At 54.3% G+C, this 26,455-nt stretch overlaps 2 protein-coding genes across 6 annotated transcripts in view; one reads left to right on the top strand and one right to left on the bottom strand.

The window, feature by feature from the left end:
• pikfyve (phosphoinositide kinase, FYVE finger containing) overlaps nucleotides 1-6,236 on the top strand; it is a 32,247-nt gene extending 26,011 nt beyond the window's left edge. For 2 of the 3 annotated variants that reach the window (XM_088930787.1, XM_088930786.1), the window contains exons 35-41: nucleotides 126-185; nucleotides 295-471; nucleotides 1,134-1,237; nucleotides 1,422-1,550; nucleotides 1,653-1,914; nucleotides 2,391-2,465; nucleotides 3,253-6,236. In XM_088930787.1, coding sequence (XP_088786913.1) covers nucleotides 126-185; nucleotides 295-471; nucleotides 1,134-1,237; nucleotides 1,422-1,550; nucleotides 1,653-1,914; nucleotides 2,391-2,465; nucleotides 3,253-3,368 — 923 coding nt within the window. In that variant the 3' untranslated portion in view covers nucleotides 3,369-6,236. The remainder of the gene's footprint in view (nucleotides 1-125; nucleotides 186-294; nucleotides 472-1,133; nucleotides 1,238-1,421; nucleotides 1,551-1,652; nucleotides 1,915-2,390; nucleotides 2,466-3,252) is intronic. The other variant, XM_088930789.1, reaches the window with a different exon arrangement.
• Nucleotides 6,237-7,080: 844 nt separating this feature from the next.
• The window catches only part of ankrd44 (ankyrin repeat domain 44), a 33,511-nt gene continuing 14,136 nt past the window's right edge, over nucleotides 7,081-26,455 (bottom strand). Inside the window, exons 6-28 of one of the 3 annotated variants that reach the window (XM_088930017.1) lie at nucleotides 26,309-26,396; nucleotides 26,031-26,173; nucleotides 25,737-25,949; nucleotides 25,513-25,591; nucleotides 24,781-24,895; nucleotides 23,727-23,809; nucleotides 21,139-21,202; nucleotides 20,878-20,946; nucleotides 20,655-20,795; nucleotides 18,926-18,991; nucleotides 17,075-17,186; nucleotides 16,228-16,299; nucleotides 15,936-16,137; nucleotides 15,099-15,186; nucleotides 14,683-14,800; nucleotides 12,996-13,212; nucleotides 12,631-12,718; nucleotides 11,818-11,901; nucleotides 11,453-11,598; nucleotides 11,051-11,133; nucleotides 10,664-10,746; nucleotides 10,443-10,534; nucleotides 7,081-9,962 (exon numbers count right to left, since the gene is read on the bottom strand). In XM_088930017.1, the coding sequence (XP_088786143.1) occupies nucleotides 9,703-9,962; nucleotides 10,443-10,534; nucleotides 10,664-10,746; nucleotides 11,051-11,133; nucleotides 11,453-11,598; nucleotides 11,818-11,901; nucleotides 12,631-12,718; nucleotides 12,996-13,212; nucleotides 14,683-14,800; nucleotides 15,099-15,186; nucleotides 15,936-16,137; nucleotides 16,228-16,299; nucleotides 17,075-17,186; nucleotides 18,926-18,991; nucleotides 20,655-20,795; nucleotides 20,878-20,946; nucleotides 21,139-21,202; nucleotides 23,727-23,809; nucleotides 24,781-24,895; nucleotides 25,513-25,591; nucleotides 25,737-25,949; nucleotides 26,031-26,173; nucleotides 26,309-26,396 (2,706 nt within the window). In that variant the 3' untranslated portion in view covers nucleotides 7,081-9,702. Of the gene's footprint in view, nucleotides 9,963-10,442; nucleotides 10,535-10,663; nucleotides 10,747-11,050; nucleotides 11,134-11,452; nucleotides 11,599-11,817; nucleotides 11,902-12,630; nucleotides 12,719-12,995; nucleotides 13,213-14,682; nucleotides 14,801-15,098; nucleotides 15,187-15,935; nucleotides 16,138-16,227; nucleotides 16,300-17,074; nucleotides 17,187-18,925; nucleotides 18,992-20,654; nucleotides 20,796-20,877; nucleotides 20,947-21,138; nucleotides 21,257-23,726; nucleotides 23,810-24,780; nucleotides 24,896-25,512; nucleotides 25,592-25,736; nucleotides 25,950-26,030; nucleotides 26,174-26,308; nucleotides 26,397-26,455 lie in introns of all 3 variants that reach the window. The other 2 variants (XM_088930018.1, XM_088930016.1) reach the window with 2 other exon arrangements.

Raw genomic sequence — 26,455 nt, 5'->3', positions numbered from 1 at the left:
GGGAGAGCTCCAGGCAGAGTGTTACTCTTCTAGTTGGTAAATCAGAAGCTCATTCTACAGCTATAAAGACCAGAGCTCTTGCCTGTTGCCGATTCTTTCTTTTGGCTTCTTGCCCTCGGTTTCAGAAGACGGCGATGCAGGAGACAAGCAGAAGAAGCAAGCAGGGAACCCACACATCGAGCTTCGTGAGTGTCTGACCCCCGCCTGCTCCACCCCTCCCGATCAGATCGTCCTCGCTGCTCAGGTACAAATCCCCCGCCTTAAAACTTCCCTGTGACGCGCTTCTCCTCCCAGAGTTCTCGGACGCCAACGCCAAGTTCTACTGCCGCATCTACTTCGCTGAGGAGTTCCACGCCATGAGGGCGGAGGTCATGCAGAGCAGCAAGGAGGACTTTGTGCGCTCGCTCTCGCGCTGCGTCAACTGGCAGGCCCGCGGGGGCAAGTCGGGGGCCGTCTTCTACGCCACCGAAGGTAAGGACCACCCATGGCATCCTGCGTGGCTCGTGCTGCCCTGTGTGATTGTGATTGCCGGTTTGGGTTCGGGTCGCGTCCCCAGCCGACTGTCACAGCGACGGCAGACGCGGCGGCGCGGTTCCGACTGGCGCCGCAGAGGTGTGGGGGCGAGTCGTTCAGGACAGCCCTGCAGCCTCCCGTACGCTTGAGAAACGCCTCTCCTCCAGTCAGATCATTGTCGTGCCCCTGCACGGAGCTGCGTTTCCTGTGACGCGACACAAGACAAGTGGCTCGAACACAGGCGGCGTCACGGCCTCTTCCTCCCCGTGTGCGGGGGCGAGGTTTGAAGCCATGAGCCGAGTTGTGAAAAACACAGGATTGGCCCCGTCTAAACTTAAAAAAAGGCTCCTTGCCCGGCAGCTCGGCCGGCCAATGTATTCTTCTGGGATTTTTAGTTCTGGCACAGTGTGGGGCCGGTGATGTGACGCTGGCTGGACTTCAGTAACAGTACAACAGGAACGAGAGGCGCCAGATGAAGAAAGTGAATGTGTCGGATGATGTGGGTGCTTAGCCAGATTGCACACACGAACGCTGCGGTACAGTAGGTAACGTTTCACATTGAAACTCCCCTCGGTGACCTGTGTGGGCCGCCCTGACGCTCTCTCCTCTGCTCTATCTAGACGACCGGTTTATCCTGAAGCAGATGCCCCGGTTGGAAGTGCAGTCCTTCCTGGACTTCGCTCCCCACTATTTTACCTACATTACAGGCGCCGTGCAGCAGAAGGTATTTCGCTCTCACCTTTCCTTTCTGCTCGGTGGTTTAGTGCTGTCATTGTGCAGTAGGAACGAGCTGTTGCAGCCAGAGCTCAAACCATTGCATCACCCACTGACCCCAAAGACATCTGGAACACTGCAGTGTTGATAGTCTTCCGTATCGGCCAATGGTGATCGTTTATAATGTGTTTCAGAGACCGACTGCCCTTGCCAAGATCCTAGGTGTCTATCGGATTGGCTACAAAAACTCCCAGAACAACACGGAGAAGAAGCTGGATCTGCTGGTCATGGAGAACCTTTTCTACGGGCGGAAAATGGCTCAGGTGAGCACGCGGCGCCTGCTCGGTGCACCTCGGCCGCTCTGCCGCCACCGTGAGGTCAGTTGACGGTACCTCCCTGCGCTGACCTCTGACCTTTGCCCCCAGGTATTCGACCTGAAGGGCTCGCTGCGGAACCGCAACGTGAAGACGGACTCGGGGAAGGAGAGCTGCGAGGTGGTGCTGCTGGACGAGAACCTGCTCAAGCTGGTGCACGACAGCCCGCTGTACATCCGCTCGCACTGCAAGGCCATCCTGCGCGCCTCCATCCACAGCGACGCCTACTTCCTGTCCAGCCACCTCATCATCGACTACTCGCTGCTGGTGGGCCGCGACGACACCACGGACGAGCTCGTCGTGGGCATCATCGGTATGCCGACGACCCGCCGCGCCCTGGTGCCCCGTGACCCGCCTGCACACACGCCCTGCCACTAGGCGCCCATTTCCTTTACTGCTGCCCCCTCTGAACTTCACCTGCCCCCCCCCCCCCCCCCCCTGCCCAGAGTATATCTCTTCACACAAAGGGTTGTTGGGGAGTGGAACAAGCAATCCAGCCATGTCATTGAAGCCAAAGCCCTGGTTTCTTTCGAGAGAGAGCTGGATGAGTTTTTCGGGTAAAGTTTTTTCTAGCTACGAGAAAGAGAATGGGCGGGCTGCATGGCCCCGTCTCGTTTGTAACTGTTGTTGTTTTCTCGTGTCTGTTTAGCTCTCACCTACACAGCGCATCAGGGGGAAATGGGTCGTCCCATTCCTTGGGGAGAGGGGTGTTCACATCAAGTTAACTGCAGCTCCCAGGCACACTTGTTTCTAAACCCTGACTGACTCGTTTGCTTTTTCATTCCAAAGATTATATCCGGACATTCACATGGGACAAGAAACTGGAAATGGTTGTAAAATCCACAGGAATCCTGGGGGGCCAAGGTAACTGGTTCTGTCTCATTCCTTGTCTGTTTCAATGTCCAGAAGTCACCTGATTTTAAATCACTTTCACTGTCGTTATCCTTTTTTAAAGCTAATCAGGGTGCCAGACTTAGGCAGGTTTGTCTGCTTCAGTTCCCTGGCTTTGGAAGTTATTTTTTGTTTTTCTAGGTATGAATTAATCAGTCTTGGAGATTTGAATTTAGAAGAGGCCTTAGCCATTGACCCAGTGATACTTTGTGTGTGTTTGTTAATATCGGTGCCACACAGACGTGTGCAGATCACACTGGAGTTGTCTTTCCAACCAGGGGAAAAGGCAGCCAGGGAAAAGTACCATTTTAAATACTTCTGCTTTTGTATCTGTCTCTACCATCACCCATTTTGGATTGTATCTCTTCTTGACCGTTTTACTCGATTTCCTGAGGATTACAAACCCCAGGACATAGATGTCTTACCTTTTTGTATTTCATCTTTTTTTTTCTCATGGTGTCTGTGAAATAGATGTGCTCTTACTCCTTCAAATTAGGACTTAAAGTATAAAGCTGCGCACTAGATGGCGCCACTGTGCGGGTACTGAATTGGTCACTGTGCAGTTTGCAGAGGGTGTGTGAAGTGGCTTGTGTAAAATTGGCCCTGGTGTGTGTGCCTGTGTGATGGACAAGATGGACTGGCGTCCCGTCCAGGGTTTATCCTGCCTTGCGCTCATTGCTTGCTGGGATAGGCTCCGTCTCGAAAAAGAATGGACGTAACCTGTTCTGACATTAAAGAGGTGCTTCTGTTTTGTTACCAGGCAAAATGCCGACGGTGGTCTCCCCTGAACTCTACAGGGCCAGGTTCTGTGAAGCCATGGATAAGTACTTTCTCATGGTTCCAGACCACTGGACCGGACTCGGCGTGAACTGCTGAACACGAGGGACGCCACAGGAAGGAGGCAACTGAATTCACTTGAAATTTCACTCGGACAGAAAGCTAGACTTCGGTTCTGCATCGGAAATGGTGTGCTCCTTGTCGGAAGCTGGAAAAGCACAAATGAAGCAGAGAGTTTGTGTTTTAATTTGCCACCGTGTTGTGGCTCACTGGGGAGGTGAATGGAGCACCGTTCCTCAAGGTCTGCTTTGTCCTGCCGGGATCTGAAGAATCCTTATTTGGAAGTCATGGGAAATATGACCTTGCAAAGGACAAAGGTTTGCTGGAAGCTGTCTTTCTCGCACCAGGAGCAGCATGGCCTATCATTCCTGGAGCACACCTCTTTTTTTTTTATTAAATGCACTGCTGGAGACCTCGCTGGGACGGCTGGCCGGCGGATCAGGCTCACTGGGTGATCACGTGCTCGGGGGAGAGCAAATCCCAGAAGACACTGGTGCATGGCAGAATGATGACGTCGCCTGCCTTCACCAGGAGTGCCCTGGGGCTGCTAGCCTGGCAGTGCCCCAGTTCAGCTGCCCTTCACTCTGTAAATCCTCAACTGGTAAGACATGATTGAAACCTGTCTTTTAAAACAAATATATATGTACAGAGCTTGTACACGTTGTGTATTAAAATAATAGGTTGTATTAAAAAATGCTTGCATCCGGGATGTTGCGGTGGCACGTTTGCCGCGATCTCGGCCCGGTTTCTGAGAATTGTTTCTTTCACGATGGGCGGTTCCCATCGTCCTCAGACTGACTCATTCCTACCAGCCAAGTGGACCTGAACCTCGCTGCTGCTGCGCCCCACTGAGGGGGATAGAGGATCGGCTCCAGTTCACAGTCCCTTACTGCTGCACGCACCAGAGCCAGACTCCTGCGGGACACACCTTCCCGGCTCCGGCGACGCTCGGCCTGTGGTGCGCCAGCCCCTGGGAGCCCGCCATCGCGGGCAGGCCGTGGCGCAGCGTGGATTTAGAACCGCGGGATTCCTCTGGCATCACTCCCCGAGCGAGACGCAGCTGCTGAAAACGTCTGGACAGAACAAAGTGCCACCAGCTCGCCTTCCCTCGCCGTGCGGAGGAAGCAGTTCTGCAGCAGGGATGGCCCAGGCTGAAGAGCTGCGGCAGATCGCCTTAAACAGTTCGTTGAGTAAAACGATCGCCCTGAGTAATGAAGTGATCCAGTAGGAATATAGAGCAGGGCCGGCCATTAACGACTCGGGAGTGTACTCCTGTGTCCCCGGGAGAGTTCGGCTCGTCCTTACTCCGATGCTTGAGCATCGCAGAAGCCGGTCCATCTGTGAGCGGAGGGGATCTCTGCCGTGCTGCCCACAGTGAGCGCACGAGGAAAAGGTGTGTCTGTAACGATGCCAGTAACTTTGGTGCTATACTGCACGTAATGTGTGTGTATGTATTTACAGTCTAATTTATATTCACTGTGTATCAGGGCGTGTGAAAATGGGTACAGTAAGGCTCGACAGTGTGTCTCCCTCTAAACGGACACACAGATTCGGGGGTCATGGCTGTGCCTCCTGCCCCACATGGGCCAGATCTTGCCCATACACAGATTTTACGAAGGTGCTGCTGGGTTTGCAATCCAGGTTAAGCTGCACCTGAAGAACAAGGAGGGATATCTTCTCGAGCAAAAAAATAGATATTTTTTAATTCGATTTATAAATGAAAGAAGAATAGGGATTTACATTTAGACCCTGCGTGTCAGAGCTCATATAGGCGTGAGCTCTTGCATGTATAGTCTGTGTGGATTTATGAATATTAAAATAAAAAGTTAAAATAACTTTAAAAAAGCGGCCCAAATGCAAGCTGCTATTCTGTCATACAGTTTGTACTGTTGCATGTGGCACCATACTATACATCCTGTCCCAGCAGCCCCGTACTGTCTCATGCGCTGTCCAGCACGGCATCCTGTCCCAGCAGCCCCGTACTGTCTCATGCGCTGTCCAGCACGGCATCCTGTCCCAGCAGCCCCATACTGTCTCATGCGCTGTCCAGCACGGCATCCTGTCCCAGCAGCCCCGTACTGTCTCATGCGCTGTCCAGCACGGCATCCTGTCCCAGTCTTATATCATACATCATATTTTCCTAGCACTATACTGTCTTACACCATACTATCCCACACAGCACTACACTTTATACCGTACTGTCCCACAAGCACTATAATTTACAGCATATTGCCCCTTATAAGCACTATACTGTCATACACCTTGCTTTCCCACCTATATCCCACCTACCCAGTCCCAGTGCTATACTATACGTCACATTGTCCCTTATAGCCCTATACTGTCTTAAACCTTGCTGTCCCACACAGCACTACACTTTACACCTTACTGTCCCATAGGCATCATACTGTCATACACCTTACTGTCCCATAGGCACTATACCCACAAGAGTAGCTTTCAGGCACTGCTTCCTGTTCTCCTCCTGAGCTCCTGAAAGAGACGCCCTGTTCCTGATTGGCATGGTTCTCTGTGCTCCGGGGCGTCCTGTGTTGCCCCATGACCCCCCAGCCCATGTCCGTATGAGTCGCACCCCCTGCCTTCCTGCCCTCCGAGTTCACACGACTGCTGCAGTTGGTACACTGGTTAAATTATAAAGTATCTTGCCTGTATTCCACACCTCCAACGTAAATTATTCCAAAAATGAGTGTTATTGATAAAATTGCTCTTATTAAAGAAAAGTATAATATTTGATGTATTTTAACTTTGTTTAAGTGTTATTTTTAATGTGCTTGGAGTTGTGGAGATACTGAGGACTGGTCTTCGACTTATCCTGAAGCACAAGAGTAGCGTAGACTAAGCCTGAATCGAGTCGTGAATTTATACTTACAATAAAAACAAGGTGACGAAAAACAGTATTGTTCTTTTTTTGGGTTGGTAGCTGCGTCAGCATGTGTAGGCTGCAAAGGAACAGGTTGTAGGTTTATTCCATGCTGAAAAGAGAAGAAAGAAAACAATGTTTCGGCTGTGGAGCCTTCTTCAGGTGCGAGGGCTCCACAGCCGAAGCGCTGCGTTTTCTTTCTTCTCTTTTCAGCATAGAATAAACCCATTACCTGTTCCTTCACTCCATAGTGTCCTACATGTGTGCATGTGTATGCACGTACCACGTATAGGTACAGACACATCTTAAGATATGGAGTATAATAAGATGAGTGTGTTTCCTGTTAGAAACAGGATTCCTTACAAAAAAGGAGAAAAAAACTCTAGACTGTTGCTAGAATGATAGGTTCCCAATTATGATCAAGTAGGTGAGGAAGCGTGGAGTGAGATTTTTAAAGAAAGCGACACCCCAGGCTGGGATGGTTTGTTCCAGCAGGGGGCGCTGCCTTGTCACGAAAGTATTATTAATTGGCCATGGGAAAGGACCGTGTGGCATGTGCCTCCCACCCTTCCCCTAGCACAGCCGCCCCTCCAGCTGAGGCTGGAAGCTGTGCACACCCATTCCCTCTGTCACTGAAATCTGCTGATGCATAGAAAGGGTCTCAGGCTACCACCTATACCCTATATATAGACACACACACACACACCCCAGCCCAGAGGCCAGCCCCGGCGCAGGGCGTGGGAACTGTGCGCGCAGCGAAAACGGACACTCGGCCACGCAGCTCCAGTCCGCCCCAGCTGCCATGTGACTGCGCGCCTGCGAGAGTACGGGGGGTCTCCTCGCAGGAGCAAGAATGAGACGGCGGACACAGTGAGCCAGAGTTTTATATTATAATTATTCGATTTATAGAAAACACAAGCCGCAGGGCTGAGCGGAGATCTGGCTTGAACTGCTGCAGCAGGGCCTCCGGCGAGAGGCGCGCACAAGCTCGTCAGATTGTCACAGGTTTCCACTGCCAGCTCTCGTGCGATACGGATGGGCCGGGCCCGCTGCTGCTTCAGAAGTTCTACTTCCGCCTGCAGCGCTCTCAAAATAACTGCGAAGGTTGTTTCATTTTTTTTTTTAAGTTTCATATATTCTTGAAGTTTAATTTTAATATTATTTGCTTTTAGTCTCCGCTGCACATTAAAACAGGTATTACAAAACAAGATTTAATTTCATCCTCGTTAATTCAAATTGACACACCCCCAAACACATATACATATACACACACACACACACGCACTTGTGCAAATGACCAAGTTTTCACCAGAGGCTGGCTAACAATCCTCAGGGAGAGAGAGGGGGAGAGGAGACGGGAGGTTAAAAGACTGTGAACTGGTCCTCTACCCCCTCTCCCTCCCAACCGGAATGGCTCTAGAGAAACAGACGGATGAGACTGCTTTGTCACACACGAACACGGACACTCTCGCTCTCGCACAGAAAAATACACGTTAAACATGTGTCAAAAAAAATACAAAGAGATGTACAAGGCACTGGACACGTTTGAAAAAGACTGGCACGACACTGGCTGCAGCTGAAGCAGATATCCCAGGGGGGGGGGGGTCATGCCGGCACCTACCCCTGTCAAGTCTGTTGGTCCAAGGGGGTTTTCCACGAATGGACAGTGTGGTTCTTTTTTATAGGTCTTTCTGTACTCGATTCGAACCTCTGTGCGCACAGGTGGTGAACTGATCCTGCTGGGGTACACCCTTCTTGTCCTACAGGATTTGGGGGGGGGCGTTTTTCTGAAACCGTACCGAGACCCCCGCCTAACAGCTCAGTGTCACATGTGACCCCTCTCACAGCAGCCTGATCCCCCGACACACTGCAGGCCTCCAGCTCCACTGCTGAACACCTGCCAGCAACACCTGCTGCTCCATTACAGGAGGCGCGTTCTCTCCTGACAGGCCTCACGGCTGAAACCAAGCCTTCCCCTTTCCCTCTAGTATATTCAGTATTGTGTAGGAGCCGGGGGCGGGGGGGCACAAGCTGCCCTGCCACGTTGCTGAAGCCGATACCCCGGCTTCCTTCAGGCAACGGCTGGCTGAGGTCCTCCAGTCAGGACAAGAGGCACTTCTTTACACACAGTGTGGTGGGAGCATGGAACAAGCTGCCCAGCCCTGTGGCTAAAGCTTGCAACCATTTCATTCAAAAAACAGCTGGGTGAGATTCGTGGATCAATTAACCACTAAGTACCAGGGGGGCCAGATACGGCCCCTAACAGAGCCTGCTGTATTTTCAGGGGGCCTCTATCCACCCCTGGCCCTGGAGGGCACACTGTCCTGTGATTTTCATTCCACTCCAGACTTTTAACAAGACCTGAGTGAACCGGTCTCCTTGATCGCGGTTTCCTGGTCTTTACTCTTGGAGGGCTGGGAGTCGGGAGCCTGTGGGTCTCCTGCTCCAGGAGTGAATGGCACAGGAGACGGGGATACAGCCCCAGTCTGACACCGTGCTGGCACAAGGGGAGAGCTTCCAGCGGTTTGTTTTTTGTACTCATAACGTCTGGCCACAGCAGAGGCCACGGTCACCCCTCGGGAAGAGTCACCCCAAAGGGGCTGCGGTAACCCAAGACCGAAGTCTCCCCGCGACTGCACGCAGGAGAGAGGAAAGAACGGAAAGATCAATGGCCAGTGGGAAAAACGGGATTGAATCGGGAAGCTGCGGCCCCCCTGGCGGAAGGCGTGTGCAGCGCAGTACCATCCCCGGAGCTGTGCAGGAGGGGGCCCTCCCTGGGACTGGGCCTGACTTCCACTCATTTCACATATTCTTAGAACACCAGTGGGATTAAAAACACCCTCCCTGCGCTAAAAAATAACCTAAAAATCTCTAGAAACGTGTGAAGATGCTGTATATAAATACACAGGACACAGCACTGCGGTAGTAGAAAGAGCACGCTCACCGAAGGACACGGGCCTGGCCCTAACTCTCCCTCTGCAGCACAGCCTGACCGCAAGAGCGTCTGCGTCAGGCCTGCTCCAGGCCAGCGCTTCCAAGGGGAGGGTGTGTCCGTGTCTGCTGCCGTTCCGGGCTTGGTGTCGTGTCCTTTCTACGAGGCAAGGCAGGGCACATCTTTTAAGTCCTAAAATCTGAATCGAGTTAAAATGGGTGGCGCTGCCCCACCCACCCTCCAGCGGAGGAGCGACCCCGTCAGGCAGCGCCCGGCGCCTGATGGGGATAGCAAGATAAGTGCTCATCGATTCTCTCGCCAGTCCATCTGCTTCAGCCCCGGCCACGGGGACGAGGGGACGAGTGGACAAGGGGACGCTGGGGGCTGGGGGCGGGCGGTGTCTCCGCGCTCGTCTCCAGCCCCCCTCCCGCTTCCAGACACACACGCCTGTCCGTGCCCACAACCCTCGCTCGTCCGCAAAGGCCCCTGCCCTCCACGGCCACCTGCAGGGGGCGCCACCCGCGGCGCCGCAGTTCGCCTGTCCCGGGGGGGGGGGGGCCGTGGGCTCAGAAGGTCTCGGAATCGGAGTCGTTCTCGGTGGTGTCCCCCTGGCCCTCGCTGGGGGGGCCAGAGGCGCCGGCAGGGCTTGGAGGGGACCGAGCACCCCTGCCGCCCCCCCTCCCGGCTATCGGCGCCTTCAGGAGGGAGCCAGGGGAGGGCACTCCAGAGCTGCAAGGGGAGCAGAAAGGCATCATGGTAGCCAGAATGAGCGCCAGGCAGTCAGCCACCTCTCTGTTAGGAGCACAAGCCAGAGCAGGAGTGAGACCTGGGGGAGAGAGACAGGGAGGGGGCGGGGGCGGGGGGGACAAAGCAGCATCCCGTTAGTGAGAGACACAGCCGGCCCAGGGAGACAGACACAGACGGACACGGAACGAGAGAGAGAGAGGGAGTGACAGAGCCGAGGTGAAAGGAGCAGAACTGGACACGTGCACAGAAGACGGGTCAGAGTGGGACAGAGACGGGAGACACAAGAGCAGCTTTTTCTCTCCCTCAGACAATCGGACACAGGGAGGCAGGCCTGCTGCCATGCTGTGGTTAGACAGGGCGCTACACAACGACACTGCATGCAGACGCCATAACTTGTACTGAGGAATATTGGCGTGGGAAGACGGCAAGCGGTCTGCTTCTGAGGGGTCGGCCTGTCTCGCTGTCGTGTTTTACTGTGAGGGTGAGAAGCTGTGCTGCTGCGTGACAGTGCGGCTGTATGTTGCACGACGGCGTTTAAACGGGCCGGCGTCTCACGTACCGTTCTCATCCTGAAGCTGGACACTGGCCCCTCGGGACAGCAGCTCCTGGACAACGTGCTTCAGTCCACTGCGGGCAGCCAGGTGGAGAGGACTGGGAGAGAGAGACGGAGAGGCTTCACTGCACTGCAGTGTACACAGAAACAGACCACAGAGACGAGAGTAGAGCCGGAAAGAAGATGCACAGCAGAAAGACGGACACAAACGCGCCTCGAATACTCACGTCTGCAGCGCTGCATTGGCGGCGTTGATGAGGTTTGGGTCTGTCAGCTTCTCCAGAATTAACAGAGCACACTGCTCCTGCCCCTTCACAGAGAGACAGAGGGGTTAATGCACACTGCTCCTGCCCCTTCACAGAGAGACAGAGGGGTTAATGCACACTGCTCCTGCCCCTTCACAGAGAGACAGAGGGGTTAATGCACACTGCTCCTGCCCCTTGGGCCCGAGCTGTGACAGGTGTGTGCAGTCACTCGATGGATCTTAAGCGTCTGTAATGCTCTCAGCAACGTGCCTGAGACGAGAAGGAAATGATGCAGAGGCACTTGAAAGTGAACTGCACTGAGACAGCCATGATCATTATTAAAAACTGCGCCCCTTGGTGGTGACTCACATTACTGCAGGCCAGGTGAAGCGCTGTGTTCTTCTTGTGGTCTGTGAGGCTCAGGTTGGCCTTTGCACTACCTACCAGCTCCCCTGAAACAACAACGGTACAACACTGTAACACAATTTGACACAACAACGAACACAGTGCTGGTGAGACACAGCGATGGGAATTCATCAAGAAAGATGGTGAGACTGACGGCACAGGCTCAAACAGGCAGTCAGACACAGTTTGAGAGGCAGGCAGAATGTGACAGCGGGAGACCGCTGGACAGCTCAGCATGTAGAAACAGTCAGGCAGTTCCAGATAGTGAGAACCACCACGTCACAAGGAGCCAGACTGAAACACTCAGAAAGAGGGAGTTACAGATCGAGGCAGGCCGTAGAATACACAGCAGGGCGGGACTCGTACCTACAGCCCCGACGCTGCCCTGCTCCGCCCCCATCATCACCGCGCTGCGCCCTGATTGGTCCACGGCGTTCCCAGATGCCCCATGGGACAGCAGCAGCTGCAGGCAGTCCACATGGTCCGTGAAGGCTGCTGCATGGAGAGGGGTCCTGCAGGGAGAGGGAGGGGGGAGACAGCCCAGCATGTGATCTCCTGTCCCAGCCTGAGGAACAGCGACCTGTCTCCCAGTAATGCTCCATATGTTTGCATGTAAATGTCTTATGACGTGTCTGTATTGTAAATGTCTGTAGATTATATATTAATTGTATGTGCTTTGGCAACACTTGATTTATTTATTGGTCAGTGTTTTTCTCAGACACCTCCCTTACCTTCCCTTGGCATCACTGCAGTTAACAATGTCAGACCCCAGAGCATCCAGCAGCATAGAGGCACAGGCCTCATGGTTATTCATCCTGTAGGGCACAGCACACAGCAATGTCCAGTACAGTACTGTACCATTATACACACAGCGCTGAACACACAGCAATGTCCAGTACAGTACTGTACCATTATACACACAGCGCTGAACACACAGCAATGTCCAGTACAGCACTGTACCATTATACACACAGCACACAGCGCTGAACACACAGCAATGTCCAGTACAGTACTGTACCATTATAAACACAGCACACAGCGCTGAACACACAGCTATGTCCAGTACAGTACTGTACCATTATAAACACAGCACACAGCGCTGAACACACAGCTATGTCCAGTACAGTACTGTACCATTATACACACAGCACACAGCGCTGAACACACAGCAATGTCCAGTACAGTACTGTACCATTATACACACAGCAAACAGCAGTGTCCAGTACAGTACTGTACTATTATACACACAGCACACAGCGCTGAACATGCAGCAATGCCCAGTACAGTATTATACACAGCACGGCACTGAGTACAGGGTCCAACACACATATATGCTGTATATAAACAATGCAATACTCATATACACACTCACAGCTACTGGATCTCACAACAACACAACTGTACACTACAAACACTCACACAACATACACTCATAGCTACATGATCACACAACAACACGATTGTACACTACACACACTCATACTGTAGCTACAGGATCACACAACAGCAGTGAATTCAGCCGAAGTCGCGTGAGTGACACTCACACTGCACAGTGCAGTGGGGTGAAGGGGTTCCCCTCGAAACGACGACAGGCCTTCTGCTCCAGAAGCACCTCGACACAGCTCTCATGACCTGAGGAAATGTGGACACCAGTCAGACTGTGTCTGTGAAGCTGTGTGTCCAGTGTAGTACAGCTGTAGCCCAGTGTAAAGTCAGTGTATCAGTGTGTGTTCAGTGCAGTACAGCTGTACTCAGTGTAAAGCCAGTCTATCAGTTTGTTCAGTGCGTGTCCAGTGTAGTACAGTTGTACCCAGTATAAAGACAGTGTGTCAGTGTGTTCAGTGCAGTACAGCTTTGCCCAGTGTAAAGCCAGTGTCTCGGTGTGTTCAGAGTGTGTTCAGTGCAGTACCGCTGTAGCAGGCCCAGTGCAGTGGGGTGTAGCCCCTGTTGTCTCGGAAGGGGGGCGAGCCCTCAGACAGAGCGATGTTCAGCAGTTCGTTCAGGCAGGAAGCGTGTCCCCCAGCGGCTGCCAGGTGCAAGGGGGTTCGTCCGGCAGCGTCCCCCACACACACGGCCGCCTCCTGCTCCAGCAGGCACTGCACGCACTCCTCCTGTCCGCACAGCAGCTGGAGGAGAGGGAGGAACAGTGACTCTGCTGCACGGGGCCCAGCCACACAGCCGCTGGGACAGTACGGAACCTCTCGCCGCTGCGTCAGGACAGCAGAACAGCAGTCCAGACCAGTCACTCACCCAGAGATGCACTGCTGACAGTTCGGTCCAGTCACTTCCAGAACAGAGCAGTGTTGGTGCACTACAGTCCTGTCTGGTCTTCTACAGTATAGAGCAGTGTTGGTGCACTACAGTCCTGTCTGGTCTTCTACAGTATAGAGCAGTGATAGTGCACTACAGTCCTGTCCGGTCTTCTACAGTATAGAGCAGTGTTAGTGCACCACAGTCCTGTCTGGTCTTCTACAGTATAGAGCAGTGATAGTGCACTACAGTCCAGTCTGGTCTTCTACAGTATAGAGCAGTGATAGTGCACTACAGTCCTGTCTGGTCTTCTACAGTAAAGAGCAGTGATAGTGCACTACAGTCCTGTCTGGTCTTCTACAGTAAAGAGCAGTGATAGTGCACTACAGTCCAGTCTGGTCTTCTACAGTACAGAGCAGTGTTAGTGCACCACAGTCCAGTCTGGTCTTCTACAGTATAGAGCAGTGATAGTGCACCACAGTCCAGTCTGGTCTTCTACAGTACAGAGCAGTGATAGTGCACTACAGTCCAGTCTGGTCTTCTACAGTATAGAGCAGTGATAGTGCACTACAGTCCAGTCTGGACCTCTACAGTATAGAGCAGTGATAGTGCACCACAGTCCAGTCTGGTCTTCTACAGTATAGAGCAGTGATAGTGCACTACAGTCCAGTCTGGTCTTCTACAGTACAGAGCAGTGTTAGTGCACTACACCCCAGTCTGGTCTTCTACAGTATAGAGCAGTGATAGTGCACTACAGTCCTGTCTGGTCTTCTACAGTACAGAGCAGTGTTAGTGCACTACACCACAGTCTGGTCTTCTACAGTATAGAGCAGTGATAGTGCACTACAGTCCTGTCTGGTCTTCTACAGTATAGAGCAGTGATAGTGCACTACAGTCCTGTCTGGTCTTCTACAGTACAGAGCAGTGTTAGTGCACTACAGTCCTGTCTGGTCTTCTACAGTACAGAGCAGTGTTAGTGCACTACAGTCCAGTCTGGTCTTCTACAGTACAGAGCAGTGTTAGTGCACTACAGTCCTGTCTGGTCTTCTACAGTACAGAGCAGTGTTAGTGCACTACAGTCCTGTCCGGTCTTCTACAGTACAGAGCAGTGTTAGTGCACTACACCCCAGTCTGGTCTTCTACAGTACAGAGCAGTGTTAGTGCACTACAGTCCTGTCCGGTCTTCTACAGTATAGAGCAGTGTTAGTGCACTACACCCCAGTCTGGTCTTCTACAGTACAGAGCAGTGTTAGTGCACTACAGTCCTGTCTGGTCTTCTACAGTATAGAGCAGTGTTAGTGCACTACAGTCCTGTCCAGTACAGTGTACTGTGCCTTATCACTAACCCCAATGTGCAACGCAGTGCGGCCTTGTGAATCCGCTATGTCCACACTGGCCTCTCTCTCCAACAGCACAGACACAGCATCACCATGACCACCCGCGACTGCCAGCATCAGGGGTGTCCTGAGGGTCAGAGGGCAAAGGTCAGGGCTCAGCCTCTCTCTGCAGATCCTCTATACTGAAAATAATGCGTCCAATGGCAAAGACTCTACTTTTGCTGTGAACACTACCAGCAATTATGAGACCATTATTCATTATACTCTTTAACAGCTACTAATTCTGCTACTAAAATACCATTAATGACAACAATGCAATGCAATACATTTTTCATGGCGTGCATAAAATAGCCATTTCCTTCCCACATGTACAGTACGAACACAGTTGATAAAAGAGAGCCGAGGGTGGTGGTGGAGAGACTCACTGTCCCTGAGAGTCCACGGCATCTACCACATCTGTGCTGTCAGCGGCCTCTATCAGCAGTCGCAGGCATGACGTGTGGCCGTTCATCGCTGAGGGTGGGAGGCAGAGTGAGGGAGAGGGGGAGGAGGAGGGAGAGGGAATCGAGAAGGGGGGGGGAGAGAGAACAGCAGGAAAAGACTGAGTGCTGCTTTTTCTCACACTGTAGGACACACCAAGACACTGCAGAACTGCAGCCCTGGGCTCAGGAGCAGCTTTCAAGACGGCACAGTCAGACTTATTGTGCATGTTGAAGTCTGTACTGATAAGGAACAAGTAAAGGTTTATTCCAGGCTGAAAAGAGAAGGAAAGAAACACAACGTTTCGGCTGTGGAGCCTTCCTCGGGTGTCACCTGAAGGCTTCTCAACACCTGAAGAAGGCTCCACAACCGAAACGCTGTGTTTCTTCTCTTTTCAGCGAGGAATAAACCTTTACTTGTTCCTTTGCAGCCTATGCATGCTGACGCAGCTCCCTGCTTGAACTACCTCGGTACTAATAGTGTTCTCCAAAAGCACTTGAACTGAGCAGAAGGTGAGCCCTGTATCCCAGATGTCTGGGCCATGTCATGAGCTGACTGTGACTGGGGTTCCCCAGGACGTGCTGGGCTCTGGTGGGCTCTGGTGGGCTCTGGTGGGCTCTGGTGGGCTCTGGTCCGCCCAGTCAAGGCCGCAGTGCTTGTGGAGCTCGCTGAGCTGGCAGCACGTCTCGCGACAGCCAGCTCTGACAGGTGGGCTCGTGGGACAGAGCAGACAGAAACCCTGGCCCCCCTGCACCGAGAGCCAGCGGGGGAGAGAGCATTACCAGCAAGGTGCAGCGGTGTCCTGCCACACACGGTGTCTCGGGTGCTGGGCGAGGCGCCCTGGCTCAGCAAGGTGTGCACACACTCCACGTGACCCCTCAGTGCCGCCAGGGCCAGGGGGGTCCGGCCCCCCTCGTCCACCCGCTCGACCTCACAGCCCCCCTGCAGCAGCACCTCCACCGCCTGGGACTGCCCGTGGTACGCCTAGGGAACAACAGGGGGCAGCGTTGAGCGCCGTGCAGGTCAGGCACGGCTACACCGCTCCGTCTAAGGGGGACACCCGCTCACACCCACCGCCAGATGCAGGGGGCCCCTGAATCCAGGGGAGCCCAGGTCTTCCAGCCGGGTCTCCTCTCGGTCCAGGAGCTGGAAAACAAGCACACAGCGCCGTCAGAGCCAACAGCAGGCAGCAAGGACACGGACAAACTCTACCTGCCACAACACCAGCCTCGGCTACAGGCTCGTATGCAAATCGCGCCAGTGAAAACACACTGACTATCAGATCAAATTCATATCTATGCAAATCTGTCACAATAGGGTAACATGCCTATAACGTCTAGCTGCCGACACCGGTTTGCACACGAGCTTTGCGACAGGCAGCTTGCAGATCTCAGTCTCTCGGGAATCTCTACAGGGCACAGAAGATGCACCGCAGGGGGGAGAGAGAAATCCATCTCTGTGCAGCACTGCAGGGCTGTCAGAAACACATGGCTCCCTGCAGGAAGTACAGCCAGACGAGAAACCGGACACGGGAGGCACACATGTCCAGAGTGACACACTAGAAAGACCCTCCTCCTCCACACAGAGGAGCTCATGACTCCTTAACCCAGCTGCCAGAGACTTGCACAGCTGCTGGGTCTCGCTGCCCTCTCTGCGCTCAGGCTAGAGATGTGAAGGGCAGCTATTGTTCATCTGTGATCAGGGGGCCTCCTATCCCTGCTTGGGGGTCTGAGCCACACAGAGCCACACAGCCCCAGGAGGACAGGCCGCAAGTCATGAACTGAACCATCTTCCAGACCTGCAAATGGGATCTGGTTAATTTGATCATAGTTCTAGATCGGTGTAAGTGTTTATTTCATGAAATAAAAAACGAGATGATGCTTGAGGAGAACGACAGAAGGCCCTGTGGAAAGCGTCTCACCAGCTCCAGGCAGTGCCGGTGTCCGTAGGCCGCGGCGTAGTGCACGGCGCTGTAGCCCTGCCGGTCTCGCAGCGTCGCCTCCGCCTCGCTCTGCAGCAGGAACTCCAGGCACCTGCATGCGGAGACAGACAGCCGGTGAGGCAGCGGAGCCTCGGGGGGGTCTCGGACACCAGCGCGCCGGCGTCGGCAGGGGGAGCACACGCGCTGTGTCGGATCGCCAGGCCGCACCGGGGACAACGGCCAGGGTGCAAGCGTGTTGAGAGAGAGCGGGTAGCGTTTACACCAGATCACTGCAAGACAGCGCCAGGCGTGGGTGTTAGTACACTCGGAGCACACGCGCGCAGCCTGCGCGGACAGAGGCTCACAGGCACAGAAACTGGGGCTGAAGAAGGGAGAGGATTCATCCTGGAAACACAGACTGAAACAAGCGTTTTAAAACACTCTCACAGTAAACAGGCTCCCCTCAGGGCTAAAAATCTGAATTGCAAGAGCAACATGTCAGAGCTCTGTCTTGTAATTCTGATGATACAGCAATCAGCAAACTGAAACCCATAAAACAGACAGCAAAGAAGGAGAAATCAACATCATTCGATACAAGTGCTCAGGACAGAACGCCCCATGAGCTAAGGAATGTGGACCACAGGAAGAAGATTCAGACACCTGAGAAACTGTATGAGTCACATGAGCACACAGAGACACAAGGGGGTTATTCACCCTGGAGGAGCCAGGATGATCCAGAGCCACAGGTAGGAAATCCAGCTAGGAATGGGAGAATAGGAAGTCATCACTGTCATTCTGCTAGCGGTTTATTGCACTGCAACAGATATTAATAAGTAATAGTCCAGGAGTATGGGGATGTGTGGCCTCAGAGTCAGCAGTGTTCAGGAGTGTGGGGATATGTGGCCTCAGAGACAGTAGTGTTCAGTCCGGGAGTGTGGGGATGTGTAGCCTCAGGGTCAGCAGTGTTCAGTCCAGGAGTGTGGGGGATGTGTGGCCTCAGGGTCAGCAGTGTTCAGTCCGGGAGTGTGGGGATGTGTAGCCTCAGGGTCAGCAGTGTTCAGTCCAGGAGTGTGGGGGATGTGTGGCCTCAGGGTCAGCGGTGTTCAGTCCAGGAGTATGGGGATGTGTGGCCTCAGGGTCAGCAGTGTTCAGTCCAGGAGTATGGGGATGTGTGGCCTCAGGGTCAGCAGTGTTCAGGAGTGTAGGTATGTGTGGCCTCAGGGTCAGCAGTGTTCAGTCCAGGAGTATGGGGATGTGTGGCCTCAGGGTCAGCAGTGTTCAGGAGTATGGGGATGTGTGGCCTCAGGGTCAGCAGTGTTCAGGAGTATGGGGGTGTGTGGCCTCAGGGTCAGCAGTGTTCAGGAGTGTAGGGATGTGTGGCCTCAGGGTCAGCAGTGCTCAGTCTGGGAGTGTGGGGATGTGTGGCTTCAGGCTCAGCGGTGTTCAGTCCAGGAGTATGGGGATGTGTGGCCTCAGTGTCAGCAGTGTTCAGTCCGGGAGTGTGGGGATGTGTGGCCTCAGGGCCAGCAGTACTCAGTCTGGGAGTGTGGGGATGTGTGGCCTCAGGCTCAGCAGTGTTCAGTCCAGGAGTATGGGGATGTGTGGCCTCAGTGTCAGCAGTGTTCAGTCCAGGAGTATGGGGATGTGTGGCCTCAGTGTCAGCAGTGCTCAGTCCGGGAGTGTGCGGGTGAGTCTGTATGCAGCAGTATTCAGGTGTTGGCCATGCAGTGTTAATGAACGACCCCTGGCACCACGCAGCCAGCAGACAGACAGACAGGCAGAGAGAGTGACGGGCGGCTCGGCGGCGATGGGGGTTAGTTCTGGGAGGGGCGGACCCCCCGGTTCACTCACAGCGCGGCCTCCTTCTCCCTCTCCGCCTGAACTCCCTCGCTCTCCGGCTCCAGGACCACGCGCCTCCTTTAGACCAATCACATGACAGAGCTGAGCCCACTCCCGTCGCCCTACTATGCGCTACAGCTCTTCTCCTGCTCCTTCCTGGAGTCAAGGCCTCCGTCCTGACCCCCCAGCCCTCTGCCCCAGCTCCAACACTGGGGTCCTCCCAGATTCAGGGCACCGCCTCTGTGGAGGGGTCCACACAGGGGGACCTTTTGGCCTCTCGCGCCGAATTTCTCCTCTGCAGGCGTCACGGACTGTTCCCCCCAAATTCAGGGCACTTTCTTTGGGAAGGGGGAGGAACAAGGCTCCCTGTGCTAGAACATCCGAAGGCCCAACTCTGGAACATTTACATGGGCCTCCTGAAGGGCAGATGTGCCTGTCTGCGCTGTTTTCCCATGAGGAAAAACAAGTTGTGCATTTTCAAGGGGGCCGTGATTACGAACTGTGCATATGTACTGCACACACCCCGTACGCAGACAGCAAAATAAATACCCACTTTTCCCCTCTTAATTCCCAGTTCTGATACTCTATCCTATTTTTTACAGTAACTAAATGCAGAACCTACTGGCACTAGTGCCAATGCACCATCAAGTAAGTTGTACCCATACTGACCCAGTGGGCAGTGTGAATCACATATTATGGGAATATGTGCTGTCAAGCACATGCTGGGGACGGACTGCCCTCCCCTCTCCTTGTTTCCTGTCTCCTAATCCAGTGTGTCCAGTCCCATCCCTACATGTAGTGCCCTGCTGGTTTTTAAATCTTAATCCCGCCTTCCTAATCTCCTGTGGTACATGCATTCCCTGCAGGTCAACAGCAGTGTCTTCACACACAGGCAGATGCAGTTTACAGCGTGGCCGGGTGGCTGCGCCGACGTTACCTTCAACTTGCTATTTACAGCCCAGCTCTGGGCGCGACATGATCGCGCAGAGCGCGCTGACAAAACCGCAGTTTCTGCTCTGAGTCGGCAGCGCGACGTCGCTGTTTTTATTGATGACTCGTGGCTCGTGAGCGAAAAGAGCAGACCGGCTCAGCGCCTGCTGCACGATTGACCTGAATGCCTAGCGCTCAGCCCGAAAGTGGCGGTTTGATCGAGCACCAGCACAAGCTGCACGGTCAAGGGCAAGAGTCTGCACGCGCTGTGAAGCTCACGAAGAAACACAGATATGCTTGGTGCTCCAGATAAGAGTCTGACACAGTCTGAGGCTCGGGGAAGGGGGTACTGTATGTTGGGCGGGCATCCCAGCCTGGATGTGAATCTGTGACCACCAGGCTGTAGGGCAGGGGCAGGCAACTTGGGCTTTTTGCTTCCATGGTTCCAGCTAAACTCTCATTAGAAACGTTTTCTGCGCCAGCAGCATCTGTTGGTTCAGTATTTTAAGATCCTATGCAGTATTACAGTGAAGCCCTGCGATGGTACGATCAGAGACTCCCAGACCTCTTCAAGGATTACAACCTCAAGATGTTCTGGGTCTTACCAAGTGCACACGTGCTTTTCAACCCCACCGAGCAAGAGGGCAACTGAACCTCCATGGGCAAACCCGCGTCCATGACAGAGTCCAGAACTACAGCATGCAGTTTAGACAGGACCTGCCTGGCACGGCGAGGAGATCAGTAATTAAGCACTGGATTTTAGGCCCACAGAAGACACTGCACCCCTGGGACACTGGGGTGCCCCTCTTACCTTCTGTCGAGGTCGGAGGCAGCAGCGTAATGCAGGGCAGAGCGCCCCCACTGGTCGGTGGCGTTCACGCAGGTCCCCGAGGACACCAGCAGCTCCAGGCACTGATAGTGGCGGCTGGCGGCGGCGTAGTGCAGAGGCGTCCTGCAGCGCACAGAGGCTCCCGTGAGTCTTTCTCTCTCTCACGCACACACGCACACGCTCACTCCCTGTTGCCCGCCCTCACCTGCCACACTTGTCCTTCCTGCTGCAGTCCGCCCCACTGCTCAGCAGCAGCTTGACGCACTCCACGTTCCTGCGGGAAACAGGCAGGGGGGCGTCACCGGCACAGCTCCGGAGGGGGCGCGAGGAAGGGGGCTGGGCAGACAGACAGGAAGTCGCCGCGAGCGACAGACACAGGAACAAGACGACGGCGAGGAGGGCTGGGCGGGCACAGGAGGAGACAGACTCTCCGGCAGGGTGCCAGTGCCGAGCCGGGCAGACTCACCCCCCTGCGGCAGCCGCGTGCAGACAGGTCCTCCCGAAGGCGTCAGGGGTGTCTATCTCAAAGCCTGCAGACAGGACCAACTCGTTACTGAAGGAGCACACTATGCTATACTTCCGGCCTGGGGCAGAGGCAGACACGCCGGCAGACGGACAGGCAGATAGGAGCAGCAGACAGGGAGGAGGAGGAGGAGAAAGGGAAGGAAAGAGGCAGGGAGGAAGAGCAGGACAGGGAGGAGAAGACAGGGGAGAAGGGAGAGAGGTGGAGAGAGATGGTGTTAGTAGTACGGAAGCAGACAGACAGGCTGATGGAGAGGAGCCGAGTCTGGTTAAGTGTCCTCCGCTCTCCGGCATGAAGGCCAGGCCAGAGTCGCTCTTCCTGGGACAGGCAGCGTGGGATTCCGAGGGAGATCCTGTATGTGAGGAAACCGCCAGCATGACAGTCACCTGTAGTGTTTGGGGCCCTGGGCAAGTGCGTTTTCACAGGGCCTTTGGTCAGGGGTGGATAAAATAAAGGTCCGACTTGCTCACTTGAAATTCACCCTCCCGGCCCTACAGTTTTCCTACAGGCACTGTGCTGTCCGATTTCCTGGCTCTGTGGTTCCATGCGCCCGCCAGTCTAAGAGGCTGCAGCCAGGGAATGTGTTTTATTTCATTCGACTTGCCGGCTGCCTCAGACGGCCTGTTTAACTGTTCTTTCGAGAGCGCCACTTTTCTGCTTCAGCGGCAGAGGTAATGTAGTATGACTTCAGCTACTGCGCTGATGGCCAGCAGCCGATTTCAAAAACGGCCGCCGACTTCCCCTGCCTCTCCAATAAACTTTACAGGTCTCTGTGTGGGCACTCGTATGGGTCTCGTTAACTAAGTTAGTTAAGCTCTTGAATTCATAATTTATATCCATACACCCAGCCCCAAGTCTAATTGGATATTCCTTTGAGATAAACTATATCATTAAGCAAATGACAAGAGGCTTTTAGAAAGTTCCATGAGTGAGACAGACTTTAAACATCAGTGGTATATATACACAAGTAAATCAAGATTAATGTAATAGATTAACAAGTGCATTTTTCTAAAACATACAGTGCTTAACTCCTTATGTGTCTTACCGCGAGTTACAAGCAGACCAATGGCTGGATACAGAAATAGAAATAACTTCCATATGACTCTTCTGGACGCACAGCCTACAGCCCCCCCAACGCCTTTGAAAAGGATCCCCACCAGCATCTCACCCTTCCTCCCCGTGTAGTTGGATTCAACACTATCTCCAGTGCAGGAACAGGCACAGGCAGGAGGGAAAGATCTGGGCTGAGTGTTGGTTAGCGTCCCTCAGGGCTCCATGCTGGGTCCACACATACAGATACACAGCTGCAGGTGTCTGGAACCCGCTGGGCAAATGTGCCAATTACACGAAGCTTGGAGGAATGGCCAAGTGCCAAGACACAGCCCTGGGCAGATGTGTGGCATATAAACCTCACTGTTAGTAAACACGGAGCCTTTGTGTTCAGGTAAGAACAGCACGGGACAGAATGACACCGCAGGAGGTGCAGAAGTCGGAATCACGCAGTGACAAAAGGACCTGGGGACTGCAGTGGGTTCACTGCTTTCAGCACCTGGGTCACGCAAAGAAGTCATTAAAAAGCCAACAGTGCTCGGGCACACAGCACAGAGCGCTGAACGCACAGTAACTCAAGAGGGGTTATGATGAAACTGTTCGATGCATTATGGGCAGACAACGGGACTCCCGCATATACCCGTCAGTAACCGTTTCAAATTTCATTTAGAGAGCAGAACACGGAGTCAACTGGAAAATGGTTAAACGCAGATTCTGCGCTAGTATTAGACGTCTTTCATAAACAGTGCCATTAATGCACGGACCGCATTACTAGGACACAGAGGAGGTGGAGACAGTGGGTACATCAAGCCTAGGCCTGATACTGTGATAAATCCACATGACTGTCTATTCTCATCGGCTCGTTCTCCTGCTCCCCAGACACCTGCCCACCACCCATCTCCCCTGCCGCAATCCCTGGGCTCACGCACAGAGGTAGCCTTAACGAAGAGAGCACACAGCAGCCTTACAGCAAATACATGCGCTCAACTGGAGACACCCCAGCTGGAACTCCACCAGAAGCACAGCGAGGACTCTCGCCACTGCAGAAACACACGCCACAGCCACACAACAGGTACACACCCACAGCCACACATACTCGCTGCCACACACCAGGCACGCACACACACTGCCACGCACCAGGCACGGACACAGTCAGGCACACACACACCAGGCACACACTGTACAGTCACATAACTCCATACCTACTGCCACTGCAGGCTGGTTTTCACCAACACGATCTCAGAGAAACAGCGCCAGCCCAGGCTCTGCTGACAGACACAGCGAACCTGGAACCCCACTCCCCTCCTCACCCCAACACCCCCTTCTGCCCTGCTCACGACTACAAATAACCCCCAAACCTCCGCCAGCACTCACAACTAACCCAACAAGCCCAAAGCGCAATGTAGACACTTTCCAGGGGTTCTTCACCCCCCAGTTCACAATCTAAAACCCCACCCCTCTTCGCCCCCCCTCGCTTGTACCTGAGGACAGCAGCTTGCGACAGCAGTCAGAGTGGGCGTTCAGCGCTGCCAGGTGCAGAGGGAACATACCATGGACCCCACGCCTGGAGAGGGGGTACAAAACTGCACTGTAATACAGCATAATGCATTGTGTACTGTAGCACACTGTCCTGTACTGCATCACACTGCACTGTACTGTAGCACACTGTGGTCTATTCTACTGCATCATACTGTACTGTAGCACACTGTACTGTACTGCATCACACTGCACTGTACTGTAGCACACTGTGGTCTATTCTACTGCATCACACTGTACTGTAGCACACTGCACTGTACTGTAGCACACTGTGGTCTATTCTACTGCATCACACTGTACTGTAGCACACTGTACTGTACTGCATCACACTGCACTGTACTGTAGCACACTGTGGTCTATTCTACTGCATCATACTGTACTGTAGCACACTGTACTGTACTGCATCACACTGCACTGTACTGTAGCACACTGTGGTCTATTCTACTGCATCACATTGTACTGTACTGTAGCACACTGTACTGTAGTACTGTGACCTATTTGATTGTACCACCCTGTGATCTATTGTACTGTATCACTGTTCTGTATCAGTATGATCTATTCTACTGTATCACACTGTGCTGCGTTGTCATTTCTGTACTGTATTACACTGCGGTGCACTGCACTATACTGTATTATACTGCACTGTACAACATATTGTCACCTTTGCTGTATCACACTGTGCTACAATACATTGTGTGCAGAGCTGCTATTCTGTACAAATGCTTCAGCGAAACCTGCACAACACGTCCTGCCAATAAGCTTCACTCCGAGTTACAGTGGGAGAAGCAGAGGACAGGGAGGGTGAGGAACCGGGCCCCGCTTCCTCTGCTGCTGTGACAGACTGAGCCCAGAACCCCAGGTGAGGGTTCCTGTAAGCCCAGAACCCTGTCCTGGCAGCACGAGGTGCAGGACAGGTACCACACCCAGCGCAGGGCGTTGCTGGCTCTCTGGGACTCGCCCGCCCAGCGCGGGCCGGCCCGGCGGCCGTCAGCGACAGACCTGGTGCAGTCGGCCCCGCTGGTGATGAGGGTGTTGATGAGCAGCTCGTGGCCGTAGCGCGCCGCCACATGGAGAGGGGTGTTCCCGTCCTTGTCCACACTGTCGATCTCCCCTCCTGCAACACACACCACAGGGACACGGGTCTCAGCGCGTGTGTATGTACAGTATGTGTGTGTGTGTGACAGGCTCAGAGCCCACACTGACCCACAGAGGGCACAGAGAGTGTGTGTGTGTGACAGGCTCAGAGCCCACACTGACACACACAGGGACACAGGGCACAGAGAGTGTGTGTGTGACAGGCTCAGAGCCCACACTGACACACACAGGGACACAGGGCACAGAGAGTGTGTGTGTGACAGGCTCAGAGCCCACACTGACACACACACACAGGGACACAGGGCACAGAGAGTGTGTGTGTGTGTGTGTGTGTGTGTGACAGGCTCAGAGCCCACACTGACCCACAGAGGGCACAGAGAGTGTGTGTGTGTGACAGGCTCAGAGCCCACACTGACACACAGAGGGCACAGAGAGTGTGTGTGTGTGTGTGTGTGTGTGTGAGTGTGTGTGAGTGACAGGCTCAGAGCCCACACTGACACACACACACAGGGACACAGGGCACAGAGAGTGTGTGTGTGTGTGTGTGACAGGCTCAGAGCCCACACTGACACACACACACACACACACAGGGACACAGGGCACAGAGAGTGTGTGTGTGTGACGGCAGGGCCTCACCGTTCTGGATGAGCGTCTGCGAGCGCGTGAAGCGGCCGTGCACCGCGGTCATGTGGAGGGGACTCTTCCCGTCCCAGCTCTGGGAGACACACGGGCGCGACAGGGATCCAGGGATCGGGGCGGGAGGAGAGGGGGAGAGAGAGAGAGAGCAGGAAAGAACGAGTTGGCAATGCTTCGGTCATGTCCACCCCTCCGGAGCCGGACCCCCGGGACCGCGGGCGCACCTGCACGTTGACGTCGGCGCCGTTGTTGACCAGGAACTCCAGGCAGAGTGCGCCGTGCGTGGACGCGGCGGCGAAGTGCAGCGGGGTGAAGCCCTTGCCGTTGGGCTGGTTGACGTTGGCGCCGTAGTCGATCAGCTCGCTCACCACCGCGTCCTGCCCGTTGAAGCACGCCACGTGCAGCGCCGTGTTCCCGAACGTGTTGGCCTCGTCGATCTGCGGGCGGACGGGCAGGCGGTCAGGGGGGGCCCCCATCCCGCGCCCGTCCGCGGCGGGGCGCAAGCGAGCGGTACCGACCTCGACAGACAGGTTGAGCAGGTGCTTGACCACGGCGATCTGCCCGTTGGAGGCCGCCGCGTGCAGCGGGGTGTACCCCCGCTTGTCCTTGCAGCTGACCTCTGCCCCCTGGCTGACCAGCAGGCACACCACCTCCAGGTGACCTGCGAGGCAGAGCCGCGTTACCGTCGGACAGAGCCCAGAGCCACGCGCTGTGCGCCACGACACGTGGGCTGAACAACAGAGGAGGGACTGCGCCTCCTCCTGACCCCTCGGTCCCCTTCACCCCCAGATCTTACCCATGTAGGCTGCCCAGTGCAGTGCCCGGCCATCCTTCTTGTCAAAGGCGTTGATGTTGGCACCCTTGGCCAGGAGCAGCCGGACCATCTGGAGGAGGAGGAGGAGGAGGGAGGAAAAGAGCAAGGGCGAGAGGAAGAGGAGAGTGG

The sequence above is a fragment of the Atractosteus spatula genome, chromosome 13, assembly GCF_055471065.1.
Source record: "Atractosteus spatula isolate fAtrSpa1 chromosome 13, fAtrSpa1.hap1, whole genome shotgun sequence".
Classification (NCBI taxonomy): Eukaryota; Metazoa; Chordata; class Actinopteri; order Semionotiformes; family Lepisosteidae; genus Atractosteus; species Atractosteus spatula.
The sequence above is the reverse complement of the archived record's forward strand: the minus strand, read 5'-3'. Positions and strand labels throughout refer to the sequence as shown.